Source organism: Coregonus lavaretus (genome assembly GCF_964263955.1).
Source record: "Coregonus lavaretus genome assembly, contig: HAP1_SCAFFOLD_451, whole genome shotgun sequence".
In the NCBI taxonomy this organism is placed as follows: Eukaryota; Metazoa; Chordata; class Actinopteri; order Salmoniformes; family Salmonidae; genus Coregonus; species Coregonus lavaretus.
In genome coordinates, this window is record NW_028157915.1 from 305,954 (window position 1) to 331,446 (window position 25,493).

The following is a 25,493-nucleotide window of genomic DNA, read 5'->3' on the forward strand; positions in this document are numbered from 1 at the left end:
AGATCCTTTCTCAGGCTGTGGCGGGATCCACATTTTGGATTTAAAAGAACATGAATCATCAGCGTACAATGACACCTTTGTCTTTAAGCCCTGAATTTCTAATCCTTTGATATTATTGTTGGATCTGATTTTAATATCTAATATTTCGATGCCCATAATAAATAGATATGCCGATATTGGACAACCTTGTTTCACTCGTCTTGACAGTTTAAAACTTTCTGAGAAGTAGCCATTATTTACCATTTTACACCTAGGGTTACTATACATGATTTTAACCCATTTTATAAGAGATTCTCAAATTGAAATGTTCCATTTATATATAAACCCCAGTTGTACTTTATCAAATGCCTTTTCAAAGTCTGCTATGAATAGTAGGCCTGGTTTCCCAGATTTTTCATAGTGTTCTATTGTTTCCAGTACTTGCCTTATATTATCTCCAATGTATCTTCCATGTAAAAAACCTGTCTGATTAGAATGAATAATATCCGACAATACCTTTTTAATTCTATGCGCTATACATTTTGTTGCGTCACAACACTGAATCCTTTCGAATGCACTTTAGACAGGTGTGTGCCTTTCCAAATCATGTCCAATCAGTTGAATTTATCACAGATGGACTCATCAATTTGTAGAAACATCAAGGATAATCAATGGAAATTCGAGCTCAATTTCATATCTCCCATCAGATAAAAACAACAACGGCTCCAATGGGCTCGCGATCGCCAACAATGGAAAAACATTGCCTGGTCCGGCCAGTCCCGGTTCCTGTTGCGCCATGCTGATGGCAGTCAGGATTTGGTGTAAGCAGCATGAGTCCATAGCCCCATACTGCCTGGTGTCAACGGTACAGGCTGGTGATGTATTAGTCTGGGGAATGTTTTCCTAGAACACGTTCGGTCCCTTGATACAAATTGAGCAAATTGATTCCCTGAAGAATTCACTGTTCTGGAGGCAAAGGGGGGGGTCCAACCCGGTACTTGGTGGGTGTACCTAATAAACTGAGCGTATAAGGGTGAAATTCTCTCCCTGTTCGTTTTCTGTTTCATGGCCTCTGTCCAGGGATCTACCTCACTCGCCTCCACCATGACAGGCCGTTTATTTAGCCGTTGCCATAGAAACAGCAGAGGAGCTATACAGGGTCTCTAAGAATAGTCCTGGTTGGCTGTAGTCAGACATTCCTTTCTCCAGCCTCCTTCCAACAGGGACCTAAGGAAGGCTGTAACTGCTACTTGTTGTATTAATGGAGGTCTGCATCTAGCTCCACCCACAACACAGACAGCAGGTGTCTAGCCCCACCCACAACACAGACAGCAGGTGTCTAGCCCCACCCACAACACAGACAGCAGGTGTCTAGCTCCACCCACAACACAGACAGCAGGTGTCTAGCTCCACCCACAACACAGACAGCAGGTGTCTAGCTCCACCCACAACACAGACAGCAGGTGTCTAGCTCCACCCACAACACAGACAGCAGGCATCTAGCCCCACCCACAACACAGACAGCAGGTGTCTAGCTCCACCCACAACACAGACAGCAGGTGTCTAGCTCCACCCACAACACAGACAGCAGGTGTCTAGCTCCACCCACAACACAGACAGCAGGTGTCTAGCTCCACCCACAACACAGACAGCAGGTGTCTAGCCCCACCCACAACACAGACAGCAGGTGTCTAGCCCCACCCACAACACAGACAGCAGGTGTCTAGCCCCACCCACAACACAGACAGCAGGTGTCTAGCTCCACCCACAACACAGACAGCAGGTGTCTAGCTCCACCCACAACACAGACAGCAGGCAGGAGACACACCATACAAGTAGATATACACTGGGAAGAAAATACTAACATTCCTTCCTACTGGAGAGCAATGCTGGCAACGACTTAGTTCACCATTTTTTAAGCTAATTTTATAAAGCATTCACCAAAATAAGCATTCATATTATTACACGTCACCAAGTGTTTTTCCCCTTTGAACAGAAGCTGCCGGTAGGATATCAATAGGATACCTACAGCATATTCAACTGTATTAGATAGTGTAAGGAAATGTCTGTTCAGAGTGCAAATAGTTTAGACATCACTACCAGACCATCACACTCCATACCCCCAGGTGGCAGTAGGTTAGCTATACTCTCAAGGATACTCTGAGGCAATTTCTTGTTTGGAATTGATCAAATCTATTTTTATTTGCCACATGCTTCGTAAACAACCGGTGTAGACTAACAGTGAAATGCTTACTTACGGCCCCTTCCCAACGACGCAGAGAGAAAGACAATCGAGATACAATAGACAAGTAAAATACGTAATAATAAATACACAATGAGAAACGATAACATGGCTATATACACAGGGGACCAGGTAATAACATGGCTATATACACAGGGTACCAGGTATTAACATGGCTATATACACAGGGGACCAGGTAATAACATGGCTATATACACAGGGTACCAGGTATTAACATGGCTATATACACAGGGGACCAGGTAATAACATGGCTATATACACAGGGACCAGGTAATAACATGGCTATATACACAGGGTACCAGGTAATAACATGGCTATATACACAGGGGACCAGGTAATAACATGGCTATATACACAGGGGACCAGGTAATAACATGGCTATATACACAGGGGACCAGTACTGAGTCCATGTGCAGGGGTACCAGGTAATAACATGGCTATATACACAGGGTACCAGGTAATAACATGGCTATATACACAGGGACCAGGTAATAACATGGCTATATACACAGGGGACCAGGTAATAACATGGCTATATACACAGGGGACCAGGTAATAACATGGCTATATACACAGGGTACCAGGTAATAACATGGCTATATACACAGGGGACCAGGTAATAACATGGCTATATACACAGGGTACCAGGTAATAACATGGCTATATACACAGGGTACCAGGTAATAACATGGCTATATACACAGGGGACCAGGTAATAACATGGCTATATACACAGGGTACCAGGTATTAACATGGCTATATACACAGGGGACCAGGTAATAACATGGCTATATACACAGGGGACCAGGTAATAACATGGCTATATACACAGGGGACCAGGTAATAACATGGCTATATACACAGGGGACCAGGTAATAACATGGCTATATACACAGGGGACCAGGTAATAACATGGCTATATACACAGGGGACCAGGTAATAACATGGCTATATACACAGGGGACCAGGTAATAACATGGCTATATACACAGGGGACCAGGTAATAACATGGCTATATACACGGGGTACCAGGTAATAACATGGCTATATACACAGGGGACCAGGTAATAACATGGCTATATACACAGGGGACCAGGTAATAACATGGCTATATACACAGGGTACCAGGTAATAACATGGCTATATACACAGGGGACCAGGTAATAACATGGCTATATACACAGGGACCAGGTAATAACATGGCTATATACACAGGGGACCAGGTAATAACATGGCTATATACACAGGGGTACCAGGTAATAACATGGCTATACACACAGGGTACCAGGTAATAACATGGCTATATACACAGGGGACCAGGTAATAACATGGCTATATACACAGGGGACCAGGTAATAACATGGCTATATACACAGGGTACCAGGTAATAACATGGCTATATACACAGGGGACCAGGTAATAACATGGCTATATACACAGGGTACCAGGTAATAACATGGCTATATACACAGGGGACCAGGTAATAACATGGCTATATACACAGGGTACCAGGTAATAACATGGCTGTATACAAGGTACCAGTACTGAGTCCATGTGCAGGGGTACCAGGTAATAACATGGCTATATACAGGAAGTACCAGTACTGAGTGGATGTGCAGGGGTACCAGGTAATAACATGGCTATATACAGGGAGTACCAGTACTGAGTCCATGTGCAGGGGTACCAGGTAATAACATGGCTATATACAGGAAGTACCAGTAATAAGTGGATGTGCAGGGGTACCAGGTAATAACATGGCTATATACAGGGAGTACCAGTACTGAGTCAATTACTTCCTCTGTAGCTCAGCTGGTAGAGCACGGCGCTTGTAACGCCAAGGTAGTGGGTTCGATCCCCGGGACCACCCATACACAAAAATGTATGCACGCATGACTGTAAGTCGCTTTGGATAAAAGCGTCTGCTAAATGGCATATTATTATTATTATTATTATTACTACTTTATACTATTCCAGGTATTCCTTAAGAGGTGGGGTTTCAAGTGTCAACGGAAGGTGGTCAGTGACTCCGCTGTCCTGGCATCGTGGGGGAGCTTGTTCCACCATTGGGGTGCAAGAGCAGCAAATAGCTTTGACTGGGCTGAGCGGGAACTGTGCTTCCGCAGAGGTAGTGGAGCCAGCAGGCCAGAGGTGGATGAACGTAGTGCCCTCGTTTGGGTGTAGGGACTGATCAGAGCCTGAAGGTAAGGAGGTGCCGTTCCCCTCACAGCTCCGTAGGCAAGCACCATGGTCTTGTAGTAGATGCGAGCTTCAACTGGAAGCCAGTGGAGTGTGCGGAGGAGCGGGGTGACATGAGAGAACTTGGGAAGGTTGAACACCAGACGGGCTGCGGCATTCTGGATGAGTTGTAGGGGTTTAATGGCACAGGCAGGGAGGCCAGCCAACAGCGAGTTGCAGTAGTCCAGACGGGAGATGACAAGTGCCTGGATTAGGACCTGTGCCGCTTCCTGTGTAACTAGGAATAAAGTGACCGACAGTAAACAGTAGCAGCGTATGTGATGAGTCAAAGTTAGTGTAAATGCAGATAGTTGAATAGTGAAAAAATAAAGTATTCCTCAGTCTTCTGGGAAGGGAAAGGGGGATACCTGGTCAGTTAAAACACTGCATGGTGTAGAGGTCCTGGATGGCCGGGAGCTCGTCCCCAGTGATGTACTGGGCACTACGCACTACCCTCTGTAGCGCCTGAACAACTTTGAGGATCTGACGGTACCATCTTCACGACTGTGTTGGTGTGTTTGGACCATGATAGATTCTTAGCGATGTGAACACCGAGGAACTTGACGCTCTCGACCCGCTCCACTACAGCCCCGTCGATGTGAATGGGGGCGTGCTCGGCCCTCCGTTTCCTGTAGTCCACGATCAGCTCCTTTTGTCTTGCTGACGTTGAAGGAGAGGTTGTTGTCCTGGCTCCACTCTGTCAGGCTTTATTTGGATAGTCTGCATTTCCCATCTGTAGATGCTTAACGATGGTCATACTATCAACAAACTACCTGTTGATAAAGCAACTGCTTGTTATGGTTAGGTTTAGAATAAGGGTTAGTGGGAGGGTTAATGGTAAGGCTAGGGTTAGGGTTAGGTTAGGGTTAGGGTTAGGGTTAGGTTAGGGTTAGGGTTAATGTTAGGGTTAGGGTTAGGGTTAATGTTAAGGCTAGGGTTAGGGTTAGGGTTAGGGTTAATGTTAAGGTTAGGGTTAGGGTTAGGGTTAATGTTAAGGCTAGGGTTAGGGTTAGGGTTAATGTTAGGGTTAGGGTTAGGGTTAATGTTAGGGTTAGGGTTAGGGTCAGGGTTAAGGTTAGGGTTAGGGTTAATGTTAAGGCTAGGGTTAGGGTTAGGGTTAGGGTTAATGTTAGGGTTAGGGTTAGGGTTAATGTTAAGGCTAGGGTTAGGGTTAGGGTTAGGGTTAATGTTAAGGCTAGGGTTAGGGTTAGGGTTAGGGTTAATGTTAAGGCTAGGGTTAGGGTTAGGGTTAATGTTAAGGCTAGGGTTAGGGTTAGGGTTAGGGTTAATGTTAAGGCTAGGGTTAGGGTTGGAGCTAGTGTTAATAGATAGTAAGTTGAAATGCTACGGAATGTGGTCCTCTGTAGCTCAGCTGGTAGAGCACGGCGCTTGTAACGCCAAGGTAGTGGGTTCGATCCCCGGGACCACCCATACACAAAAAATGTATGCACGCATGACTGTAAGTCGCTTTGGACAAAAGCATCTGCTAAATGGCTTTATTATTATTATTATTATTATTATTATTATTATTATGATAGTCCATCTGTAGATGCTCTACAGACGATCCAAATAAAGCGTTACCAGTCATTGTTTACCTGGCCTGCAGAAATAGACAGTTTCCCGCTCGGGCAGGCTGCAGTATTTTCACACTGGGGAGGAGGCATATTTCTCCATAAACCCTGAACATGAAGGAGACGGAGCCTGCAGAGAGGCTTCTTGAAACAATTTTGTGAAATGGGGCCTCACTAGTAGCACGCAGCTGAAAAAATATACCCGCACACAAGCCTTGACATTCTGTTTCAGGTTAACTTTCCCAGTTTCCTGGTTAAAAAAATAATAATTCTGACTGTACACAGCTCCTAGCATGCACAATGCCTGGGAGAGAGCCAGATGTAGAGTTACTGGGCTAGAGAGCTAGCGGGGAAGATTTTAAGATCCAGGCGGAGATCAACTCCAACATCTGGTTTCAGCTACAGGGTAAAGGGCTGATTTCTTTCCCCTGTGGAAATACAGATCTGTTGCTAAAGCACAATTTAGCAGTGTTCCTTTCAGCCATCTTTTATGGTTAAAATGACAAGACATTTAGATCCAGATCTGTCCTGGTCATTATCCTGACTCAAATTAAAATGTTTGCCTTGTTTCCAGTAGAAGTTAACTATATACTGAACAAAAATATAAGAACCGTAGCCTGATGTAGTACGTCTGGTATGGGTCATCCTTTCACTGGGACGCGCTCTGGTATGGGTCATCCTCTCACTGGGACGCGCTCTGGTATGGGTCATCCTCTCACTGGGACGCGCTCTGGTATGGGTCATCCTCTCACTGGGACGCGCTCTGGTATGGGTCATCCTCTCACTGGGACGCGCTCTGGTATGGGTCATCCTCTCACTGGGACGTGCTGGGTTGTGTTCTGGGTCATCCTCTCACTGGGACGTGCTGGGTTGTGTTCTGGGTCATCCTCTCACTGGGACGCGCTGGGTTGTGTTCTGGGTCATCCTCTCACTGGGACGTGCTGGGTTGTGTTCTGGGTCATCCTCTCACTGGGACGTGCTGGGTTGTGTTCTGGGTCATCCTCTCACTGGGACGTGCTGGGTTGTGTTCTGGGTCATCCTCTCACTGGGACGTGCTGGGTTGTGTTCTGGGTCATCCTCTCACTGGGACGTGCTGGGTTGTGTTCTGGGTCATCCTCTCACTGGGACGTGCTGGGTTGTGTTCTGGGTCATCCTCTCACTGGGACGTGCTGGGTTGTGTTCTGGGTCATCCTCTCACTGGGACGTGCTGGGTTGTGTTCTGGGTCATCCTCTCACTGGGACGCGCTGGGTTGTGTTCTGGGTCATCCTCTCACTGGGACGTGCTGGGTTGTGTTCTGGGTCATCCTCTCACTGGGACGTGCTGGGTTGTGTTCTGGGTCATCCTCTCACTGGGACGTGCTGGGTTGTGTTCTGGGTCATCCTCTCACTGGGACGTGCTGGGTTGTGTTCTGGATCATCCTCTCACTGGGACGTGCTGGGTTGTGTTCTCTCCCGGAGTCCCCACTGAACCCAATGCCCCCTCCCAGACAAGCTTGGGTCCCAGGATGTAAATGAAGAGCACATGTTGGATGAAATGTATATGTTGTGAGACCGGGTCAGCTTCCCCCATGTGTAGGGAGTGTTAGTTTATCCTCCTGCCACTAGGCTAGATGTGGGAGGCTGGTTCAACACAGCAACACGTTGCAGGCTGTGATATGGAGCTGGCTTGTTGCTTCTTTAGTTGAGCTGAAGTTGTCTCCTTTATGTGCTCTTGGTGGAAAACCCTTTGCCTTGACGCTGATAGTTTCATATTCCTCTGGTCTCTCCACAGCCTCGTCTTCGGGACTCTGTATCCTGCATACTATTCCTACAAAGCAGTGAAAACCAAAAACGTCAAGGAATATGTAAGTACCAAAACCCTTATTTCCACATCATTGATTTCATCATACTAGTGTGTATTAAGGTGTCTGCAATAGAATACATGTGATAAACGGATGCATTTTCTAAAGCTTCCAAAAGATGTTTCCAATGGTGGGGGAGTGCCAAGATGGGGGCATGGGGACTTCAACACAGGGATCTAGTGTATTTATGATTCATTGGGTGAACCCCATGCCACTTACCGGTACTCCATGTCTGGTCTGAAGGTATTGAGAACAAGTCCAGGCATGTGAATGGGAGTTAACTGCCTATGACTGGATCAAACACAGTGACATGCTCGCTATCTATCTGTGGAGACTTGCAGCAGGACACTGTAAAGGCTGGCCTCCTGTCCTTACTAGAATGATCCCAGCAGGTACCTTACAGGAATGCTAAATTGAGCATGTGGCCAACAGGTTTAGGAGAGATTAGTTTCGAGAATATCCTCAGCCTTCTCTCTCTCTCCTCCTCCTCCATCTCACCCTGCTACTCTCCCGCTCTCCTCAGCCCTCTCTCTCCTCCTCCATCTCACCCTGCTACTCTCCCGCTCTCCTCAGCCCTCTCTCTCCTCCTCCATCTCACCATGCTACTCTCCCTCTCTCCTCAGCCCTCTCTCTCCTCCTCCATCTCACCCTGCTACTCTCCCTCTCTCCTCAGCCCTCTCTCTCCTCCTCCATCTCACCCTGCTACTCTCCCTCTCTCCTCCATCTCACCATGCTACTCTCCCGCTCTCCTCAGCCCTCTCTCTCCTCCTCCATCTCACCCTGCTACTCTCCCTCTCTCCTCAGCCCTCTCTCTCCTCCTCCATCTCACCCTGCTACTCTCCCTCTCTCCTCAGCCCTCTCTCTCTCCTCCTCCATCTCACCCTGCTACTCTCCCTCTCTCCTCAGCCCTCTCTCTCTCCTCCTCCATCTCACCCTGCTACTCTCCCTCTCTCCTCAGCCCTCTCTCTCCTCCTCCATCTCACCCTGCTACTCTCCCTCTCTCCTCAGCCCTCTCTCTCCTCCTCCATCTCACCATGCTACTCTCCCTCTCTCCTCCTCCATCTCACCATGCTACTCTCCCTCTCTCCTCAGCCCCCTCTCCCCTCCTCCATCTCACCCTGCTACTCTCCCTCCCTCCTCAGCCCCCTCTCTCCTCCTCCATCTCACCATGCTACTCTCCCTCTCTCCTCAGCCCTCTCTCTCCTCCATCTCACCATGCTACTCTCCCTCTCTCCTCAGCCCCCTCTCCCCTCCTCCATCTCACCCTGCTACTCTCCCTCCCTCCTCAGCCCCCTCTCTCCTCCTCCATCTCACCATGCTACTCTCCCTCCCTCCTCAGCCCCCTCTCTCCTCCTCCATCTCACCATGCTACTCTCCCTCTCTCCTCAGCCCTCTCTCTCTCCTCCTCCATCTCACCATGCTTCTCTCCTCAGCCCTCTCTCTCCTCCTCCATCTCACCCTGCTACTCTCCCTCTCTCCTCAGCCCTCTCTCTCCTCCTCCATCTCACCATGCTACTCTCCCTCTCTCCTCAGCCCCCTCTCTCCTCCTCCATCTCACCATGCTACTCTCCCTCTCTCCTCAGCCCTCTCTCCTCCTCCATCTCACCCTGCTACTCTCCCTCTCTCCTCCTCCATCTCACCATGCTACTCTCCCTCTCTCCTCAGCCCTCTCTCTCCTCCATCTCACCCTGCTACTCTCCCTCTCCTCAGCCCTCTCTCTCCTCCTCCATCTCACCCTGCTACTCTCCCTCTCCTCAGCCCTCTCTCCTCCTCCATCTCACCATGCTACTCTCCCTCTCTCCTCAGCCCTCGCTCTCTCCTCCTCCATCTCACCCTGCTACTCTCCCTCTCTCCTCAGCCCTCTCTCTCCTCCTCCTCCATCTCACCATGCTACTCTCCCTCTCTCCTCAGCCCCCTCTCCCCTCCTCCATCTCACCCTGCTACTCTCCCTCTCTCCTCAGCCCTCTCTCCTCCTCCATCTCACCATGCTACTCTCCCTCTCTCCTCAGCCCTCGCTCTCTCCTCCTCCATCTCACCATGCTACTCCCCCTCTCTCCTCAGCCCTCTCTCCTCCTCCATCTCACCATGCTACTCTCCCTCTCTCCTCAGCCCTCTCTCTCTCCTCCTCCATCTCACCATGCTACTCTCCCTCTCTCCTCAGCCCTCTCTCTCTCCTCCATCTCACCATGCTACTCTCCCTCTCTCCTCAGCCCTCTCTCTCCTCCTCCATCTCACCATGCTACTCTCCCTCTCTCCTCAGCCCTCTCTCCTCCTCCATCTCACCCTGCTACTCTCCCTCTCTCCTCAGCCCTCTCTCCTCCTCCATCTCACCCTGCTACTCTCCCTCTCTCCTCAGCCCTCTCTCTCCTCCTCCATCTCACCATGCTACTCTCCCTCTCTCCTCAGCCCTCTCTCTCCTCCTCCATCTCACCATGCTACTCTCCCTCTCTCCTCCTCCATCTCACCCTGCTACTCTCCCTCTCTCCTCAGCCCCCTCTCTCCTCCTCCATCTCACCATGCTACTCTCCCTCTCTCCTCCTCCATCTCACCATGCTACTCTCCCTCTCTCCTCAGCCCTCTCTCTCCTCCTCCATCTCACCATGCTACTCTCCCTCTCTCCTCAGCCCTCTCTCTCCTCCTCCATCTCACCATGCTACTCTCCCTCTCTCCTCAGCCCCCTCTCTCCTCCTCCATCTCACCATGCTACTCTCCCTCTCTCCTCAGCCCTCTCTCTCCTCCTCCATCTCACCATGCTACTCTCCCTCTCTCCTCAGCCCCCTCTCTCTCTCCTCCATCTCACCCTGCTACTCTCCCTCTCTCCTCAGCCCTCTCTCTCCTCCATCTCACCATGCTACTCTCCCTCTCTCCTCAGCCCCCTCTCTCCTCCTCCATCTCACCATGCTACTCTCCCTCTCTCCTCAGCCCTCTCTCTCTCCTCCATCTCACCATGCTACTCTCCCTCTCTCCTCAGCCCTCTCTCTCTCTCCTCCTCCATCTCACCATGCTACTCTCCCTCTCTCCTCAGCCCTCTCTCTCTCCTCCATCTCACCATGCTACTCTCCCTCTCTCCTCAGCCCTCTCCTCCTCCTCCATCTCACCATGCTACTCTCCCTCTCTCCTCAGCCCTCTCCTCCTCCTCCATCTCACCATGCTACTCTCCCTCTCTCCTCAGCCCTCGCTCTCTCCTCCTCCATCTCACCATGCTACTCTCCTGCTCTCCTCAGCCCTCTCTCTCTCCTCCATCTCACCATGCTACTCTCCCTCTCTCCTCAGCCCTCTCTCTCCTCCTCCATCTCACCATGCTACTCTCCCTCTCTCCTCAGCCCTCTCTCCCCTCCTCCATCTCACCATGCTACTCTCCCTCTCTCCTCAGCCCTCTCTCTCTCCTCCTCCATCTCACCCTGCTACTCTCCCTTTCTCCTCAGCCCTCTCTCTCTCCTCCTCCATCTCACCATGCTACTCTCCCTCTCTCCTCAGCCCCCTCTCTCTCTCCTCCATCTCACCCTGCTACTCTCCCTCTCTCCTCAGCCCTCTCTCTCCTCCATCTCACCATGCTACTCTCCCTCTCTCCTCAGCCCCCTCTCTACTCCTCCATCTCACCATGCTACTCTCCCTCTCTCCTCAGCCCTCTCTCTCTCCTCCATCTCACCATGCTACTCTCCCTCTCTCCTCAGCCCTCTCTCTCTCTCCTCCTCCATCTCACCATGCTACTCTCCCTCTCTCCTCAGCCCTCTCTCTCTCCTCCATCTCACCATGCTACTCTCCCTCTCTCCTCAGCCCTCTCCTCCTCCTCCATCTCACCATGCTACTCTCCCTCTCTCCTCAGCCCTCTCCTCCTCCTCCATCTCACCATGCTACTCTCCCTCTCTCCTCAGCCCTCTCTCCTCCTCCATCTCACCCTGCTACTCTCCCTCTCTCCTCAGCCCTCTCTCTCCTCCTCCATCTCACCATGCTACTCTCCCTCTCTCCTCAGCCCCCTCTCTCCTCCTCCATCTCACCCTGCTACTCTCCCTCCCTCCTCAGCCCCCCCTCTCCTCCTCCATCTCACCATGCTACTCTCCCTCTCTCCTCAGCCCTCTCTCTCTCCCCTCCTCCATCTCACCATGCTACTCTCCCTCTCTCCTCAGCCCTCTCTCTCTCTCCTCCTCCATCTCACCCTGCTACTCTCCCTCCCTCCTCAGCCCCCTCTCTCTCCTCCTCCATCTCACCATGCTACTCTCCCTCTCTCCTCAGCCCCCTCTCTCCTCCTCCATCTCACCCTGCTACTCTCCCTCTCTCCTCAGCCCTCTCTCTCTCCTCCTCCATCTCACCATGCTACTCTCCCTCTCTCCTCAGCCCTCTCTCTCCTCCTCCATCTCACCCTGCTACTCTCCCTCTCTCCTCAGCCCTCTCTCTCCTCCTCCTCCATCTCACCATGCTACTCTCCCTCTCTCCTCAGCCCTCTCCTCCTCCTCCATCTCACCATGCTACTCTCCCTCTCTCCTCAGCCCTCTCTCTCCTCCTCCATCTCACCATGCTACTCTCCCTCTCTCCTCAGCCCTCTCTCTCCTCCTCCATCTCACCATGCTACTCTCCCTCTCTCCTCAGCCCTCTCTCCCCTCCTCCATCTCACCATGCTACTCTCCCTCTCTCCTCAGCCCTCTCTCTCTCCTCCATCTCACCATGCTACTCTCCCTCTCTCCTCAGCCCTCTCTCTCCCCTCCTCCATCTCACCCTGCTACTCGCCCTCTCTCCTCAGCCCTCTCTCTCCTCCATCTCACCATGCTACTCTCCCTCTCTCCTCAGCCCTCTCTCTCCTCCTCCATCTCACCCTGCTACTCTCCCTCTCTCCTCAGCCCTCTCTCCTCCTCCATCTCACCATGCTACTCTCCCTCTCTCCTCAGCCCTCTCTCTGCTCCATCTCACCCTGCTACTCTCCTCAGCCCTCTCTCTCCTCCTCCATCTCACCATGCTACTCTCCCTCTCTCCTCAGCCCTCTCTCCTCCTCCATCTCACCCTGCTACTCTCCCTCTCTCCTCAGCCCTCTCTCTCCTCCATCTCACCATGCTACTCTCCCTCTCTCCTCAGCCCTCTCTCCTCCTCCATCTCACCATGCTACTCTCCCTCTCTCCTCAGCCCTCTCTCTCTCCTCCTCCATCTCACCATGCTACTCTCCCTCTCTCCTCAGCCCTCTCTCTGCTCCATCTCACCATGCTACTCTCCCTCTCTCCTCAGCCCTCTCTCCTCCTCCATCTCACCCTGCTACTCTCCCTCTCTCCTCAGCCCTCTCTCCTCCTCCATCTCACCATGCTACTCTCCCTCTCTCCTCCATCTCACCATGCTACTCTCCCTCTTTCCTCAGCCCTCTCTCTCTCCTCCATCTCACCATGCTACTCTCCCTCTCTCCTCAGCCCTCTCTCTCTCCTCCATCTCACCATGCTACTCTCCCTCTCTCCTCAGCCCTCTCTCTCCTCCTCCATCTCACCATGCTACTCTCCCTCTCTCCTCAGCCCCCTCTCTCCTCCTCCATCTCACCATGCTACTCTCCCTCTCTCCTCAGCCCCTCTCCCCTCCTCCATCTCACCATGCTACTCTCCCTCTCTCCTCAGCCCTCTCTCCTCCTCCTCCATCTCACCATGCTACTCTCCCGCTCTCCTCAGCCCTCTCTCTCCTCCTCCATCTCACCATGCTACTCTCCCTCTCTCCTCAGCCCTCTCTCCTCCTCCATCTCACCCTGCTACTCTCCCTCTCTCCTCAGCCCTCTCTCTCCTCCTCCATCTCACCATGCTACTCTCCCTCTCTCCTCAGCCCTCTCTCTCCTCCTCCATCTCACCATGCTACTCTCCCTCTCTCCTCAGCCCCCTCTCTCCTCCTCCATCTCACCCTGCTACTCTCCCTCTCTCCTCAGCCCCCTCTCTCCTCCTCCATCTCACCATGCTACTCTCCCCCTCTCCTCAGCCCTCTCTCTCCTCCTCCATCTCACCATGCTACTCTCCCTCTCTCCTCAGCCCTCTCTCTCCTCCATCTCACCATGCTACTCTCCCTCTCTCCTCAGCCCTCTCTCTCTCTCCTCCATCTCACCATGCTACTCTCCCTCTCTCCTCAGCCCCCTCTCTCCTCCTCCATCTCACCATGCTACTCTCCCTCTCTCCTCAGCCCTCTCTCTCCTCCTCCATCTCACCATGCTACTCTCCCTCTCTCCTCAGCCCTCTCTCTCCTCCTCCATCTCACCCTGCTACTCTCCCTCTCTCCTCAGCCCTCTCTCCTCCTCCATCTCACCATGCTACTCTCCCTCTCTCCTCAGCCCTCTCTCTCCTCCTCCATCTCACCCTGCTACTCTCCCTCTCTCCTCAGCCCCCTCTCTCTCCTCCTCCATCTCACCATGCTACTCTCCCTCTCTCCTCAGCCCCCTCTCTCTCCTCCTCCATCTCACCATGCTACTCTCCCTCTCTCCTCAGCCCTCTCTCTCCTCCTCCATCTCACCATGCTACTCTCCCTCTCTCCTCAGCCCCCTCTCTCCTCCTCCATCTCACCATGCTACTCTCCCTCTCTCCCCAGCCCTCTCTCTCCTCCTCCATCTTACCATGCTACTCTCCCCAGCCCTCTCTCTCCTCCTCCATCTCACCATGCTACTCTCCCGCTCTCCTCAGCCCCCTCTCTCCTCCATCTCACCCTGCTACTCTCCTCAGCCCTCTCTCTCCTCCTCCATCTCACCCTGCTACTCTCCCTCTCTCCTCAGCCCTCTCTCCTCCTCCATCTCACCCTGCTACTCTCCCTCTCTCCTCAGCCCTCTCTCCTCCTCCATCTCACCATGCTACTCTCCCTCTCTCCTCAGCCCTCTCTCCTCCTCCTCCATCTCACCATGCTACTCTCCCTCTCTCCTCAGCCCTCTCTCTCCTCCTCCATCTCACCCTGCTACTCTCCCTCTCTCCTCAGCCCCCTCTCTCTCCTCCTCCATCTCACCATGCTACTCCCCCTCTCTCCTCAGCCCTCTCCCCTCCTCCATCTCACCCTGCTACTCTCCCTCTCTCCTCAGCCCTCTCTCTCCTCCTCCATCTCACCCTGCTACTCTCCTCAGCCCTCTCTCTCCTCCTCCATCTCACCCTGCTACTCTCCCTCTCTCCTCAGCCCTCTCTCCTCCTCCATCTCACCATGCTACTCTCCCTCTCTCCTCAGCCCTCTCTCTCCTCCTCCATCTCACCATGCTACTCTCCCTCTCTCCTCAGCCCCCTCTCCTCCTCCATCTCACCATGCTACTCTCCCTCTCTCCTCAGCCCTCTCTCTCTCCTCCTCCATCTCACCCTGCTACTCTCCCTCTCTCCTCAGCCTTCTCTCTCCTCCTCCATCTCACCATGCTACTCTCCCTCTCTCCTCAGCCCCCTCTCTCCTCCTCCATCTCACCCTGCTACTCTCCCTCTCTCCTCAGCCCTCTCTCTCCTCCTCCATCTCACCATGCTACTCTCCCTCTCTCCTCAGCCCTCTCTCTCCTCCTCCATCTCACCATGCTACTCTCCCTCTCTCCTCAGCCCCCTCTCTCCTCCTCCATCTCACCCATGAGGGTCACACTCTCAAAGTGAGTTAGGACGTTCTGTTATCATCAAGTCTTTCACTTTCTAGATACTAAATGTACAAGTAAAGAGTGTAGGGCCTACATAAGACTTGTCATTCCCGGAAGTAACTGGGCCATTTTCCTGGAATGATGAGTGTTCAGATTGAAAGTTAATTTCAGTAAACCCTCGAGTCAGACGTTAATTGTCTGGGTTGGTTGTAGAACACTGAGTACAGAGCATTTTACCACCAAGCCATTTCAGAACATGTCATTACTGGGGGTACGCTTGTCTTTTTAAATGCACAGTGAACGGCAGACTAGTAATTGAGAAACCTCCCCTGAAAATAGCCTGGACAAATCACGCTTTGTTGTTGCTCTTTTTATAGTTGCTTGTTTGCTCTGAAGTAAATATGAAAAGTCTTTATACATCTGCTTATATCACTACGCACATATAGGACTATAGTAGCCTGCTGAGCCCATGTAAAGTGACTATATCACTACACATAGGACTATAGTAGCCTGCTGAGCCCATGTAAAGTGACTATATCACTACATATAGGACTATAGTAGCCTGCTGAGCACATGTAAAGTGACTATATCACTACACATAGGACTATAGTAGCCTGCTGAGCCCATGTAAAGTGACTATATCACTACACACATATAGGACTATAGTAGACTTCTGAGCCCATGTAAAGTGACTATATCACTACATATAGGACTATAGTAGCCTGCTGAGCCCATGTAAAGTGACTATATGACTACATATAGGACTATGTAAAGTGACTATATCACTACATATAGGACTATAGTAGACTGCTGAGCCCATGTAAAGTGACTATATCACTACATATAGGACTATAGTAGCCTGCTGAGCCCATGTAAAGTGACTATATCACTACATATAGGACTATAGTAGCCTGCTGAGCCCATGTAAAGTGACTATATCACTACATATAGGACTATAGTAGCCTGCTGAGCCCATGTAAAGTGACTATATCACTACATATAGGACTATAGTAGCCTGCTGAGCCCATGTAAAGTGACTATATCACTACATATAGGACTATAGTAGCCTGCTGAGCCCATGTAAAGTGACTATATCACTACATATAGGACTATAGTAGCCTGCTGAGCCCATGTAAAGTGACTATATCACTACATATAGGACTATAGTAGACTGCTGAGCCCATGTAAAGTGACTATATCACTACACACATATAGGACTATAGTAGACTGCTGAGCCCATGTAAAGTGACTATATCACTACATATAGGACTATAGTAGACTGCTGAGCCCATGTAAAGTGACTATATCACTACATATAGGACTATAGTAGACTGCTGAGCCCATGTAAAGTGACTATATCACTACATATAGGACTATAGTAGCCTGCTGAGCCCATGTAAAGTGACTATATCACTACACATAGGACTATAGTAGCCTGCTGAGCCCATGTAAAGTGACTATATCACTACACACATATAGGACTATAGTAGCCTGCTGAGCCCATGTAAAGTGACTATATCACTACATATAGGACTATAGTAGACTGCTGAGCCCATGTAAAGTGACTATCACTACACACATATAGGACTATAGTAGACTGCTGAGCCCATGTAAAGTGACTATATCACTACATATAGGACTATAGTAGACTGCTGAGCCCATGTAAAGTGACTATATCACTACATATAGGACTATAGTAGCCTGCTGAGCCCATGTAAAGTGACTATATCACTACACATAGGACTATAGTAGCCTGCTGAGCCCATGTAAAGTGACTATATCACTACATATAGGACTATAGTAGCCTGCTGAGCCCATGTAAAGTGACTATATCACTACACATAGGACTATAGTAGCCTGCTGAGCCCATGTAAAGTGACTATATCACTACACACATATAGGACTATAGTAGACTTCTGAGCCCATGTAAAGTGACTATATCACTACATATAGGACTATAGTAGCCTGCTGAGCCCATGTAAAGTGACTATATCACTACATATAGGACTATAGTAGCCTGCTGAGCCCATGTAAAGTGACTATATCACTACATATAGGACTATAGTAGCCTGCTGAGCCCATGTAAAGTGACTATATCACTACATATAGGACTATAGTAGCCTGCTGAGCCCATGTAAAGTGACTATATCACTACATATAGGACTATAGTAGCCTGCTGAGCCCATGTAAAGTGACTATATCACTACATATAGGACTATAGTAGACTGCTGAGCCCATGTAAAGTGACTATATCACTACACACATATAGGACTATAGTAGACTGCTGAGCCCATGTAAAGTGACTATATCACTACATATAGGACTATAGTAGCCTGCTGAGCCCATGTAAAGTGACTATATCACTACATATAGGACTATAGTAGACTGCTGAGCCCATGTAAAGTGACTATATCACTACACACATATAGGACTATAGTAGCCTGCTGAGCCCATGTAAAGTGACTATATCACTACATATAGGACTATAGTAGACTGCTGAGCCCATGTAAAGTGACTATCACTACACACATATAGGACTATAGTAGACTGCTGAGCCCATGTAAAGTGACTATATCACTACATATAGGACTATAGTAGACTGCTGAGCCCATGTAAAGTGACTATATCACTACATATAGGACTATAGTAGCCTGCTGAGCCCATGTAAAGTGACTATATCACTACACATAGGACTATAGTAGCCTGCTGAGCCCATGTAAAGTGACTATATCACTACACACATATAGGACTATAGTAGACTGCTGAGCCCATGTAAAGTGACTATATCACTACATATAGGACTATGTAGACTGCTGAGCCCATGTAAAGTGACTATATCACTACATATAGGACTATAGTAGACTGCTGAGCCCATGTAAAGTGACTATATCACTACATATAGGACTATAGTAGCCTGCTGAGCCCATGTAAAGTGACTATATCACTACACATAGGACTAGAGTAGCCTGCTGAGCCCATGTAGTAAAGTGACTATCACTACACACATATAGGACTATAGTAGACTGCTGAGCCCATGTAAAGTGACTATATCACTACATATAGGACTATAGTAGACTGCTGAGCCCATGTAAAGTAACTATATCACTACATATAGGACTATAGTAGACTGCTGAGCCCATGTAAAGTGACTATCACTACATATAGGACTATAGTAGACTGCTGAGCCCATGTAAAGTGACTATATCACTACATATAGGACTATAGTAGACTGCTGAGCCCATGTAAAGTAACTATATCACTACATATAGGACTATAGTAGCCTGCTGAGCCCATGTAAAGTGACTATCACTACATATAGGACTATAGTAGACTGCTGAGCCCATGTAAAGTGACTATATCACTACATATAGGACTATAGTAGACTGCTGAGCCCATGTAAAGTGACTATGTCACTACATATAGGACTATAGTAGCCTGCTGAGCCCATGTAAAGTGACTATATCACTACACATAGGACTATAGTAGACTGCTGAGCCCATGTAAAGTGACTATATCACTACATATAGGACTATAATAGACTGCTGAGCCCATGTAAAGTAACTATATCACTACATATAGGACTATAGTAGACTGCTGAGCCCATGTAAAGTAACTATATCACTACATATATAACTATAATAGACTGCTGAGCCCATGTAAAGTAACTATATCACTACATATAGGACTATAGTAGACTGCTGAGCCCATGTAAAGTGACTATATCACTACATATAGGACTATAGTAGCCTGCTGAGCCCATGTAAAGTGACTATCACTACATATAGGACTATAGTAGACTGCTGAGCCCATGTAAAGTGACTATATCACTACATATAGGACTATAGTAGACTGCTGAGCCCATGTAAAGTGACTATATCACTACATATAGGACTATAGTAGACTGCTGAGCCCATGTAAAGTGACTATATCACTACATATAGGACTATAGTAGACTGCTGAGCCCATGTAAAGTGACTATATCACTACATATACATACAGTGCCTTCGGAAAGTATTCAGACCCCTTGACTTTTTCCACATTTTTTTTAGGTTACAGCCTTATTCTTTAAAATGTATTAAATTGTTTTTTCCCCCTCATCAATATACACACAATACCCCATCATGACAAAGAAAAAACAGGTTTCTAGAAATTGTAGCAAATGTATACAAAAAAAAAGTATTCAGACCCTTTACTCAATAGTTTGTTGAAGCACCTTTGGCAGCGAGTACAGCCTCGAGTCTTCTTGGGTATGACGCTAAAAGTTTGGCACACCAGTATTTGGGGAGTTTCTCCCATTTTTCTCTGCAGATCCTCTCAAGCTCTGTCAGGTTGGATGGGGAGCGTTGCTGCACAGCTATTTTCAGGTCTCTCCAGAGATGTTCGATCAGGTTCAAGTCCGGGCTCTGGCTGGGCCACTCAAGGACATTCAGAGACTTGTCCTGAAGCTACTCCTGCGTTGTCTTGGCTGTGTGCTTAGGGTCGTTGTCCTGTTGGAAGGTGAACCTTCGCCCCAGTCTGAGGTCTGGAGCAGGTTTTCATCAAGGATCTCTCTGTACTTTGCTCCGTTCATCTTTCCCTCGATCCTGACTAGTCTCCCAGTCCCTGCTGCTGAAAAACATCCCCACAGCATGATGCTGCCACCACCATGCAAGATAATCTTGTTTCTCATGGTCAGAGTCTTTAGGTGCCTTTTGGCAAACTCCAAGCGGGCTGTCATGTGCCTTTTACTGAGGAGTGGCTTCCGTCTGGCCACTCTACCATACATGCCTGATTGGTGGAGTGCTGCAGAGATGGTTGTCCTTCTGGAAGGTTCTCCCATCTCCACAGAGAAACTCTGGAGCTCTGTCAGAGTGACCATCAGGTTCACCTCCCTGACCAATATGGGATTCATCATTTTTGGTCATTCAGAGTGTATGTTACTGTTTCTCATATAGCTTTTCACACAGGGCACCTTTCCCTTTCGCCGGGCGGGTCGTTTTGGAAAATGTTTGGCAATTTGAGTATACCCACTTCTCTACACGACTGCACAAATCTGATTGGGTCACTTGTAAGTTGCTGTTTGGACAGTCAGTATTCCAAAACAGATTTGAGCCTTATTCCTGCCGTGGGAACAAGGCTTTAGTTACAAATAAGGCATAATAGTTAGAACAAGTTAACATGTCATTCCTCAGAGCCCGCGGCTTGTTGGCATCTCCTCTCCCAGAGTCTAAGACTGAGGAATGCTTGCTTTGGACGGGAGCCTGTAGCCTGGACTGAGCTGCTCACGCCTTCATGCAGGGTTCCCTAACTGGGGGGTCTTTTTGGACATTAGAAGACTGTAAAACACCAGCAAATCAGCTCCAAGTGATTTTAATTTCGGGAAATCTGTTCCAAAGTATTAATATTATAATAATAATATTCCCATGCATAATAGAGATTTAACAGCAAGGTTTGAAATGATTTGTTTTTGTCAAATATGATATCTGTTTGGTCTTTTTGTGGTCAATTTGCAGTCTACCAATTCTTCCCATGTAGTTCTCTAGATTCTTCTTCAATCATCCAGTGGTTTACTAGGATATGAAGGTGAAGGCCGCCTGCTCAGGGACATACACATACAGGAGACAGGACGGACACATTGGAAATGCATTCAAGAGACTCCAGAAAGCGCTTCTTAAATGAGGTGGTGCACTATTCTATAGGGAGCCATTTGGGACACAGCCAAGTCACTCATACCACTACCATAAAGGGGTCAGACTGATACAGTACAGCTTAGCTCAGCCATGTTTTAATTTAAGCTAGGATCAGACTGATACAGTACAGCTTAGCTCAGCCATGTTTTAATTTAAGCTAGGATCAGACTGATACAGTACAGCTTAGCTCAGCCATGTTTTAATTTAAGATAGGATCAGACTGATACAGGACAGCTTAGCTCAGCCATGTTTTAATTTAAGATAGGATCAGACTGATACAGTACAGCTTAGCTCAGCCATGTTTTAATTTAAGATAGGATCAGACTGATACAGTACAGCTTAGCTCAGCCATGTTTTAATTTAAGCTAGGATCAGACTGATACAGTACAGCTTAGCTCAGCCATGTTTTAATTTAAGCTAGGATCAGACTGATACAGTACAGCTTAGCTCAGCCATGTTTTTTTAATTTAAGCTAGGATCAGACTGATACAGTACAGCTTAGCTCAGCCATGTTTTAATTTAAGCTAGGATCAGACTGATATAGTACAGCTTAGCTCAGCCATGTTTTAATTTAAGCTAGGATCAGACTGATACAGTACAGCTTAGCTCAGCCATGTTTTAATTTAAGCTAGGATCAGACTGATACAGTACAGCTTAGCTCAGCCATGTTTTAATTTAAGCTAGGATCAGACTGATATAGTACAGCTTAGCTCAGCCATGTTTTAATTTAAGCTAGGATCAGACTGATACAGTACAGCTTAGCTCAGCCATGTTTTAATTTAAGCTAGGATCAGACTGATACAGTACAGCTTAGCTCAGCCATGTTTTAATTTAAGCTAGGATCAGACTGATACAGTACAGCTTAGCTCAGCCATGTTTTAATTTAAGCTAGGATCAGACTGATATAGTACAGCTTAGCTCAGCCATGTTTTAATTTAAGCTAGGATCAGACTGATACAGTACAGCTTAGCTCAGCCATGTTTTAATTTAAGCTAGGATCAGACTGATACAGTACAGCTTAGCTCAGCCATGTTTTAATTTAAGCTAGGATCAGACTGATATAGTACAGCTTAGCTCAGCCATGTTTTAATTTAAGCTAGGATCAGACTGATACAGTACAGCTTAGCTCAGCCATGTTTTAATTTAAGCTAGGATCAGACTGATACAGTACAGCTTAGCTCAGCCATGTTTTAATGTAATGCAGGTATTTGTTGGCCTGGCTGCTAGTAATGGTTTTCCTCCCACAGTCTGAGGAGTGTAAAATGTCCTCCATATATTTGTATCTGGGATCTGGTCAGCTCTTTGTCTGTCTGCTGTCTATAAGGAGGATGAGATGGACACCCAGTCATCATGGCCCAATACCCATGAGTCTTTGTCTCTCCGGGTGCATCCCAAATGGCACCCTATTCCCTATATAGTGCACTACTAGGGCCCTGGTCAAAAGTAGTGCACTAATAAAAGGAATAGGGTACGAGTTGGGACGCAGCCTGTCTCTAGCCTGGAGCGTTGATCAGCCTCGGTCGGAACTCTCAGACAGGCACGGAGCTGGCAGCCTGTCTCTAGCCTGGAGCGTTGATCAGCCTCGGTCGGAACTCTCAGACAGGCACGGAGCTGGCAGCCTGTCTCTAGCCTGGAGCGTTGATCAGCCTCGGTCGGAACTCTCAGACAGTCACGGAGCTGGCAGCCTGTCTCTAGCCTGGAGCGTTGATCAGCCTCGGTCGGAACTCTCAGACAGTCACGGAGCTGGCAGCCTGTCTCTAGCCTGGAGCGTTGATCAGCCTCGGTCGGAACTCTCAGACAGGCACGGAGCTGGCAGCCTGTCTCTAGCCTGGAGCGTTGATCAGCCTCGGTCGGAACTCTCAGACAGGCACGGAGCTGGCAGCCTGTCTCTAGCCTGGAGCGTTGATCAGCCTCGGTCGGAACTCTCAGACAGGCACGGAGCTGGCAGCCTGTCTCTAGCCTGGAGCGTTGATCAGCCTCGGTCGGAACTCTCAGACAGTCACGGAGCTGGCAGCCTGTCTCTAGCCTGGAGCGTTGATCAGCCTCGGTCGGAACTCTCAGACAGTCACGGAGCTGGCAGCCTGTCTCTAGCCTGGAGCGTTGATCAGCCTCGGTCGGAACTCTCAGACAGTCACGGAGCTGGCAGCCTGTCTCTAGCCTGGAGCGTTGATCAGCCTCGGTCGGAACTCTCAGACAGTCACGGAGCTGGCAGCCTGTCTCTAGCCTGGAGCGTTGATCAGCCTCGGTCGGAACTCTCAGACAGTCACGGAGCTGGCAGCCTGTCTCTAGCCTGGAGCGTTGATCAGCCTCGGTCGGAACTCTCAGACAGTCACGGAGCTGGCAGCCTGTCTCTAGCCTGGAGCGTTGATCAGCCTCGGTCGGAACTCTCAGACAGTCACGGAGCTGGCAGCCTGTCTCTAGCCTGGAGCGTTGATCAGCCTCGGTCGGAACTCTCAGACAGTCACGGAGCTGGCAGCCTGTCTCTAGCCTGGAGCGTTGATCAGCCTCGGTCGGAACTCTCAGACAGTCACGGAGCTGGCAGCCTGTCTCTAGCCTGGAGCGTTGATCAGCCTCGGTCGGAACTCTCAGACAGTCACGGAGCTGGCAGCCTGTCTCTAGCCTGGAGCGTTGATCAGCCTCGGTCGGAACTCTCAGACAGTCACGGAGCTGGCAGCCTGTCTCTAGCCTGGAGCGTTGATCAGCCTCGGTCGGAACTCTCAGACAGTCACGGAGCTGCTGGGAGTTCAGCTGGAGGTCGCCAGTTCAGAGTGGCTGGCCATTCCACCGCTGCACACATTCATTTGACTTGGTTCACTGAGGCTGAAAATATCACCTAATACCTCCGAGAGCCTCAGAGAGCCCTAACACAAGGCTTCCTCTCATCACATGACTGTCTGCGCTACCTTTTTGAGATTGAAATGCTAAGGAACCCTTGAAAGCCTGGTGCAGCTGGGCTCTAAGGCGTAGCCTAGCTCAGGGAGAGAGGGGGGAGATGGGCTCTAAGGCGTAGCCTAGCTCAGGGAGAGAGGGGGGAGATGGGCTCTAAGGCGTAGCCTAGCTCAGGGAGAGAGGGGGGAGATGGGCTCTAAGGCGTAGCCTAGCTCAGGGAGAGAGGGGGGAGATGGGCTCTAAGGCCTAGCCTAGCTCAGGGAGAGAGGGGGGAGATGGGCTCTAAGGCGTAGCCTAGCTCAGGGAGAGAGGGGGGAGATGGGCTCTAAGGCGTAGCCTAGCTCAGGGAGAGAGGGGGGAGATGGGCTCTAAGGCGTAGCCTAGCTCAGGGAGAGAGGGGGGAGATGGGCTCTAAGGCGTAGCCTAGCTCAGGGAGAGAGGGGGGAGATGGGCTCTAAGGCGTAGCCTAGCTCAGGGAGAGAGGGGGGAGATGGGCTCTAAGGCGTAGCCTAGCTCAGGGAGAGAGGGGGGAGATGGGCTCTAAGGCGTAGCCTAGCTCAGGGAGAGAGGGGGGAGATGGGCTCTAAGGCGTAGCCTAGCTCAGGGAGAGAGGGGGGAGATGGGCTCTAAGGCGTAGCCTAGCTCAGGGAGAGAGGGGGGAGATGGGCTCTAAGGCGTAGCCTAGCTCAGGGAGAGAGGGGGGAGAGCAGCCCCTGTCTCTGTGTAGCCTCAGTCAGACAGTAATGATGCCTCCATGTCACACATTAATGACCTACTCTATGGTTTGTTAAATGAGTTATTCAGCAATACATAGTGAGCGTGTTTCAGTCCTATATACAGTCCTGTCACGTCTACTCAGGTAATGCTGTCTGGTCTGTCTGGTCTGTCTGGTCTGTCTGTCTGGTCTGTCTGGTCTGTCTGTCTGGTCTGTCTGGTCTGTCTGGTCTGTCTGGTCTGTCTGTCTGGTCTGTCTGGTCTGTCTGTCTGGTCTGGTCTGGTCTGTCTGGTCTGGTCTGTCTGGTCTGTCTGGTCTGTCTGTCTGGTCTGTCTGGTCTGGTCTGTCTGGTCTGTCTGGTCTGGTCTGTCTGGTCTGTCTGGTCTGTCTGTCTGGTCTGTCTGTCTGGTCTGTCTGGTCTGTCTGTCTGGTCTGTCTGTCTGGTCTGTCTGTCTGGTCGGTCTGTCTGGTCTGTCTGGTCTGTCTGGTCTGGTCTGGTCTGTCTGGTCTGGTCTGTCTGGTCTGTCTGTCTGTCTGGTCTGTCTGGTCTGTCTGGTCTGTCTGGTCTGTCTGTCTGGTCTGTCTGGTCTGTCTGGTCTGTCTGTCTGGTCTGTCTGGTCTGGTCTGTCTGGTCTGTCTGGTCTGGTCTGTCTGGTCTGTCTGTCTGGTCTGTCTGGTCTGTCTGTCTGGTCTGTCTGGTCTGTCTGGTCTGGTCTGTCTGGTCTGGTCTGGTCTGTCTGGTCTGGTCTGTCTGGTCTGTCTGGTCTGGTCTGTCTGGTCTGTCTGGTCTGTCT

The 25,493-nt window shown here is 49.8% G+C and overlaps 1 protein-coding gene across 1 annotated transcript in view; it reads left to right on the forward strand.

The window, feature by feature from the left end:
- LOC311124635 (receptor expression-enhancing protein 3-like) overlaps positions 1-25,493 on the forward strand; it is a 58,243-nt gene that overhangs the window by 9,040 nt on the left and 23,710 nt on the right. The window contains exon 2 of the mRNA XM_084198748.1: positions 7,820-7,892. Coding sequence (XP_084054874.1) covers positions 7,820-7,892 — 73 coding nt within the window. The remainder of the gene's footprint in view (positions 1-7,819; positions 7,893-25,493) is intronic.